This window comes from Populus trichocarpa, chromosome 11 (assembly GCF_000002775.5).
Source record: "Populus trichocarpa isolate Nisqually-1 chromosome 11, P.trichocarpa_v4.1, whole genome shotgun sequence".
NCBI classification, from domain to species: domain Eukaryota; kingdom Viridiplantae; phylum Streptophyta; class Magnoliopsida; order Malpighiales; family Salicaceae; genus Populus; species Populus trichocarpa.
Genome location: NC_037295.2, coordinates 5,018,323 through 5,025,061, shown reverse-complemented (window position 1 = coordinate 5,025,061; position 6,739 = coordinate 5,018,323). Strand labels below are relative to the sequence as shown.

Here is a 6,739-nt window from a genome sequence, read left to right as displayed (position 1 = left end):
TGGAACGTCGTCGTTCTTCTTGTAGTAGAAGTTAGCAAGTGGAAAGAGATCCGTTAAGATAATTGGTACCGTACCGTTTGGTAGGGTCTCATTTACCCGTTGAAATTAATAAAAGCGACAAAAACAGTAGGGGTGTTAGAAACTCAATACTCCATTCTCTTTGTACAAAATCAGAAGTGGTGTTAAAAAAACTATTTGTATTATTTAGCATGATTTACCCGTTGAAATTAGATAATATAAATATTATAAAAATAAATAAATAAATAAATAAATTTTAAAAATAAATATCATAGATTTAATGGTGTATCGAAATTTTTAAAAATCGGTTAACTCGACTTAGCTCGTATAGTTTATACTCTTTTTATCTATATATTTAATAATTTATGAATTAAAATTTTATTTTTATTTTATTTAGAAATTTTTTGGCTTCAAAGTTCTTATTAGTAGGATTTTTATTGGATTTTTTTAAAGTAACAAAAAAATAACTTGTCTTTTTATTGAATAAAAAAATAAAGATAGCTAGAATTTAATATTGGTTCAAGATATAAAAATTAATCTAATATTATAGGTGTCATGGCACATCCAGTTTATAATATAAATCTACCTTTAAATGCAAACCCATGAAAATAAGTAATATAAATTCAACTCGTAGATATCTATAATACCCACACAAAAAATTAATTCAATTTGATATATTCAATCTACTCAGTACAAGAAAATAAATAAATCAAGTTTATAATTTGTAAATATCATAAATTAAATTTGATACCCCGGACCCGTAGTTATTGTAGTAAAGGTGAATAAGCTTTATTAAGAGATGTATTTCTGGGTTTTTGAAGTCTTTGAATCTGTGTTGTTTTGGTCCATGCTTAGAAAAGAGAAGATTAGGAAAACAAGATGAACAGGATCGATCATAACTCGCTGACTCTTGACTCAATTGGTATCCCAGGTCATTGAAAGCAGTCAAGTCTAGTTGGAATCGATTGAGAAAGATATCAGGTTTGAGAAAAGAAATTTGGGAAAATGAAGAGGATGAGTTGGTGACTTTAGAGATTATATTTGAGAAAGATATCAAATTTTGGTTTCAAAACAGTGTTCCTGTGTTGTTTTTAAATGGCCAAGCTTTGACTGAAATATTTTCATGATATCATGAGAGCTTCAGGACGACTGTCACAGGTAAGTGATAAAGCTTGTGCAGTTTGTGTTAATGAGTGTGCTGAAGTTGAAATAATTGTAGGCTATGAATATTTCCAGAAAAATCACTGTAATCTTGTATCACAATAGGCTGTCAGAGGAAGAAGAACACAACGTGAGAATGGGAATTGCAAACTAGATTTGTAAAATTTCGAAATAATATTTACAAATTCCTGAGAAAGAGTAGAGAGCATAACGATTTAAACAGACAATATCATATACTTGAGAGCAGGAAAGTCCTAATGAAAACGTATCTTCCATTAGCATGAAAACAGCAGCTATTAGTAGCATAGTCTTAAATCCCCCCTCCCAAAAAAAAAATGTGAAGTATATTAGTATATTAGCAATTGTTTGCATCCATCACTTGCTATTCTGGTGATTTTCCACTTTCCAGGGTGAATCAGCATATCATATCAGTTATATAAAAATGGACTGAGGAAAAACAGCCATTTTTCTTCACCTTCAATAAATTAGAATACGCTCCAGCTTCCACAACAGTGATGCAGGCAGCGCTCAAGTGAATGAACTATGCACAATTCTGTGGTGAAAAAGGTGCTTGAACTCATGTTATTGAGGTTGGAAAACTAAAGACCCATGCATCACTACTATGAAAAGTTGCCTAAGCTAATGCAACTAGACGACAAACAATGCTTGCTTCCACATCAATCATGGTTTCTTAAACTGTGTCAGATAGTAGTCTCCTAGATTCTCAACGAGATAATCATAATGCGGACCTGGCCCATAGTCATATGCTTCATTGGTTGGTGCCGCCTGGGTTGCGCCTGAATAAACATTTCTGACACCAGCCTTAGCATTCACTTTGGTCCGTCCTTTGACAGCACGCTTGTGGTCAGAGGGAAATTCAGCAGTGAGTCTCCCCATCTGCTTCTGCAGATCAACAACTGATTCATTTGCTAGTTTCCCCTTAGCACTCTTCTTTCCATCAACAGCCTTCAGTTCCAATCTATATAATGCACAAGCATCACAGTTATTGATTTCATATTCATAAAGATGCCACTCAAAATTGTTCAGTGGTTGTGGATCCATGTAATATGATCTCTTTAACCCTCCAAATTCATTCATAACTTGTTTCCTTGACTCATGCCAACCACGCCCAGTGTAATCAGGCAATGACCTTTGCTTTCTGTTCCCACTTTCAAATGCTCTGCGAGGCTTATCAAAAAAGAGCCATTCCCTAATTGTTTCACCCTTGAGAACCGAAAGATCAAATAGCTCTGTGATATTAGAAGAAAATTAATTGAACATACAAAAATTGCAAAGGATTTATCAGAAGACTTATTCTTCTTCAAATAGAAATAATAAAATAGCTACTGCTCACCAAAGACATAAAGCAACATATATTAACATACCAGGTGCATTCCATGGGGACTTCGCAGTTGCAGCTCCCTCACATTCTGGGATTCCAACATCTTTTCCTTCAACCTTTGCACTAAGGGAAGAAAATAGAAGACCGTCTTTCAGACCAATTCCTCCAGGTCTCAGAATCGGACTCAGTCCAGGTGGCCCTTCATTCAATGCTACGGCATGATGAAAGCTGCTACAATAGTCCTGATACCAGTCCAACCCTCCTTGAGCAGGCCTTGGACAATCCCAAAGGGCACATTTTGGGCCTAAGAAAGCTGAAGGCGGAGGACACATGCTTGGTAGATAGCTGGAAACAAGATGGGTAGCATCCTCACCCAAATCCATGTCATTAAAACCAGTGTAAAAGTTTTGCTCAGAATTCTGAGGTAAATCAAAATGATGGTATTCCAACTGAGCAACCCCTTCCATGTTATTAATCACCATGCTACGAACTCCTGAAGGGGAGTCTTTGCATTGATCAACAAATGGGAAGACATGCTCTTGCTGATCATGATTCACACCATATCCCTGAATCAAATAAACAAGAATCACCTGTGAGCATCCTTTTCAGTTTTAGCCACACACCAAAGTTAATGCAATTATGCAAATAAAGCAAATTAGATATGCAACATTCTCAAAACATGACAAGGTAAAACTAAGCCATTTTAAGCTCCAAGTAAAAGTATTTCAAGTCTCAAAACAAACAAACACAAGGACTACAAACACCCAAAAACTAAATCACCATGCAGTCACTAAGCAAAGAGGATAAGTTGAAAAAAAAAACATACTTTATACATCTTTTCATAGTTTGTTTACTCTTAAGCAAGACAACTGCAGAAAACATACAAAAGTAAGGAAATTTTATGATCTGAATACACCAGAAATATACCAACTTTATGCTGAGATAATATACATTTTCTACTTATAACCTATAGAGCAGGTACTTGAGATGAAATTTTATTTCAAGAAAATCGCTCAAATGTTATTAACTCAGAAGGCAAATCATCAGACAGACTCGGACTAGAAATAAGATGAAATGTAGATAGAATAAGACACAAAGAACTGCAAATAACTAGCACCCAAGAGTAGAAGGTTATTATCCATCATTAATCTTCCATTAATATCCCAAGCGAGCGTAGAGTAAGCAAGTTTTGCATTATGGCCTATAGCAGTGCATTATTGTATCCCCCAAACCTCATCCATCACCAAAACCCATTTAATACTTGTCTAAGCAATTTATTTTTTTAACTTGCACTCTGACTAGGTTCCAAGAGTCCAACGTCATCATGGGCAACCTTCGAATCAATAAGCACAAAACAACAGACAGAGTACCCTACAATAATCTTCTTCTCCACTCTCTACCAATACTATTCCAGCCCTTGAGATTTCTTGGGGAAATTAGATTCCTTGGTTTTCTTTACAGCCTCCAATAATAAATTTGGGGGAGGAGTTGGACTAAAATCAATTAACAAAGTTGTTTTGAAGTGTATAATAAATTCACTTGTTGGGTACAAATCCAAAATTAGTGGAATTGAATTAAGATAATCTTTTTTTTTTCCTTTTAGTTTAAGCGTAAAATTCTTAATTGTTCTTTCTTTTTTGTCATTTAGCGTAGGGCATAATGGACGCGCAAGTAAATATGAAAAGCAAATACTCCTTAAAAGAAGATGTGAACATTGCATGAACCCTACCATGCAATGGCCAACTCTACGTAAAATCTGAACACTGGATCAGATTTCATATTTTTGGAATAAAGCTCTAAAATTCAATTCATTACCAAATCAAGCCTTCCACCCACAAGAGTGCAGCTTAATAACATAACTGAACTGAAATCGCCAAAAACCTGACTTTCTAAACAAGTAAGGGTCAATATTTCTTCTCAAGATTCCCTATTTTAAGCTGCATGAGCACTCAAGTCTGGCTTTCAACCTTGTTTAGTGATTTGATTGATAACCATGGACAGCAAACCAATGCTGTAAATATGAAAGCGACACATGAAAAAAACTATATCCAATAAAAGGGAGAAAATAGCTGAACTTTCTACCAACACATGCTTAATTCAATTACCTTGTGACAACAAACAGCAATCGTATTCTAGATCTCCAATCTGTTTTTTCATTAGCAAAGCCTATACGGATTGTTTGTTTTTGTGGTTGAATTTGATTTTCAAACCGTGCAATAAATTGATGCTTTTTTAGGTGTTTTTCAATAGTTTTGATGTGCTGATTTCAAAAAAAAAAAAAAAACATCATTTTAATGCATCTTCAATTGAAAAGCACCTTTGAAAAGCAATCTACACCGCATTACCAAACTCACACTAAACCTCACAAAATAACCGCACAAGGTTAAAAAAAAACCTACCTCTTGAAAGTCGACATTGTTTCCAACTTGCAAGCTCTGATCATTAGGTTCCGGTTTTGGTGCTGCTAATGCACTAGTGGCATCATCTTCCTCCTCGCAAAGCTGCAGCAGCCTGCATATGTCCGTTGAGAATGACCCAAGACTACCACCCTATAATCCCACAAAGGTTGCAATTCACAATTATGATAATCATCCAGTACAATTATCATGCATTCTCATCACAAGAACTAAATACATGCCAAGTTCTCACATACATACATGGTATGTAAAGATATACATGGACTATAAATGGGATAAGATATTCAATCCTAACTTGTTGCAAAGAAGATGCTGGAGAAGGCTCATTGAGCTCAGCTTTCCATTCACGAAGCATCTGATGAACTTGCTCCTCAAGGACAGCCACATCAACCGTGCGGCTTTCTTTCCTTGCAAACTGCAGATCCAAGAACATCCCTTGAAGATCATCAACACGGTTCTTCGCCTTGTCCTTGAAAAGCTTATGAGATGCTGACTTACAATTGATCTTCGAACCCTTCCCCATCACAGTAACACTCCCTTTACTCTCCACAAAACCCTACAACCAAAATTCCACTTAAGACCAGGCACAATAGCATTTAATCAACAATGAACATAAAGCACATTTTCAAGTAAACTTAGTTTAAACCAAAATAATTCCATACTAGCCATTCAAGAAAATCCCAATTAGATTATTGTCAATAACCACCATAAACAGAGAGAAAATATTTGAATAAATTCAGTTTAAATGTCAACCAATAAAATATCCTGACAAAACATATTCGGTCGAAAAAACCACCACTAACGACTGATCATGTTTTCAAAGAATTAGTATTCTCCACCAAAATAAATAAATAAACAAATAAACAAATAAAAGGTTTAAAATATCAATGTTAAACCTCAAGAAGGAAAACCCAATTGTCCATAGAACCCTTTGAAAGCATGGGCAATAATAGAATTCATTTTTTTAAATAAAAAAAATCAAAGCAGCTGAAAAATAACACAGAATCGTAACTAAATCAGCAATTCAAGAAAATCCAACATGCCCCCATCTTTTTTCATCATTAGTTTTTGCACTTGAATTCTAAACAACATGCACACTTCTATAAATATTAAATTAGCAAATCAGTAAAAGCAAAACTAAATCACTGACACAAAACCATAACAATCCAAACACAGACAATAATTGACATAAAAATAACATAAAATCCAAGATAAAAAAAAATAAACTTTTAAATCACTGATCATCACAAACTTACTAAGAAAATCTTTCTTTCAGTTCTCACCAAGAGAGAGCAAAAAATACAAAACAGAGAGAAAGAGAGGTGTACTTATGCAATGAAAGGTGTCAAAGAAATGGGGAAAAAAAGCTCTTTATAAGTAAATATATTCCAGAAACAAAAAGCAGTAAAGATTCTTGATTTTTTTACCTTATTTTTTTGGGTACTAAATTTATTATTTTCCCATTTTCTTTGTTTTTTCTTTTTCTAGAGGGAGAGAGATTTTGTAGCAAGAGACAGTGTGTGGGCGATGGATAAGAGAGTGTGTCTCTAACAATGGTATGTTTTCGGTGCGGGTGTGAGGGAATGTATGTACATGTACGCGGCAGAAGCTCATTAGGTGGCGATTTTATACTACTTATTTGGATGTTTTGGTTTGGTTTTACCCTTATGTTTAAAGTAAATTGCAGTTTTACCCTGTGGGGTTTGACCTCCTGTGCACGTAGAGGAGATAGGTTTGGACCTTGGACATATCTGGAGTGGTTGAAGTTCTCCACTGATCATTCACCGTCTGACGTGTGTAC

General features: G+C 34.9%; 1 protein-coding gene across 3 annotated transcripts; it reads right to left on the bottom strand.

Moving 5' to 3' along the window:
- Window positions 1-1,310: 1,310 nt before the first annotated feature.
- On the bottom strand, window positions 1,311-6,531 carry LOC18103089 (transcription factor VOZ1). 3 transcript variants are annotated; one of them, XM_024581567.2, is made up of 5 exons: window positions 6,366-6,531; window positions 5,234-5,494; window positions 4,921-5,070; window positions 2,565-3,087; window positions 1,311-2,429 (listed from the first exon to the last, which is right to left on the bottom strand). In XM_024581567.2, the coding sequence occupies exons 2-5, from the start codon at window positions 5,459-5,461 to the stop codon at window positions 1,861-1,863; spliced, it is 1,470 nt and encodes a 489-aa protein (XP_024437335.2). In that variant the 5' UTR covers window positions 5,462-5,494; window positions 6,366-6,531; the 3' UTR covers window positions 1,311-1,860. The 3 variants fall into 3 exon arrangements, with proteins under 3 accessions (XP_024437335.2, XP_006377435.2, XP_024437336.2); XM_006377373.3 differs by lacking the exon at window positions 6,366-6,531 and adding an exon at window positions 6,195-6,345; XM_024581568.2 differs by lacking the exon at window positions 6,366-6,531 and having other exon boundaries at window positions 5,179-5,327.
- Between the last annotated feature and the right edge of the window lie 208 nt (window positions 6,532-6,739).

Coding starts and splice junctions, on each gene's coding strand:
- LOC18103089 (XM_024581567.2), bottom strand. CDS start 5,461: ATGGGGAAGGGTTCGAAGATCAATTGTAAGTCAGCATCTCATAAGCTT. Junction 3,088..4,920: donor ACAATGTCGACTTTCAAGAG/GTAGGTTTTTTT, acceptor TATTTGATTCAG/GGATATGGTGTGAATCATGA. Junction 2,430..2,564: donor GTCCCCATGGAATGCACCTG/GTATGTTAATAT, acceptor CTAATATCACAG/AGCTATTTGATCTTTCGGTT.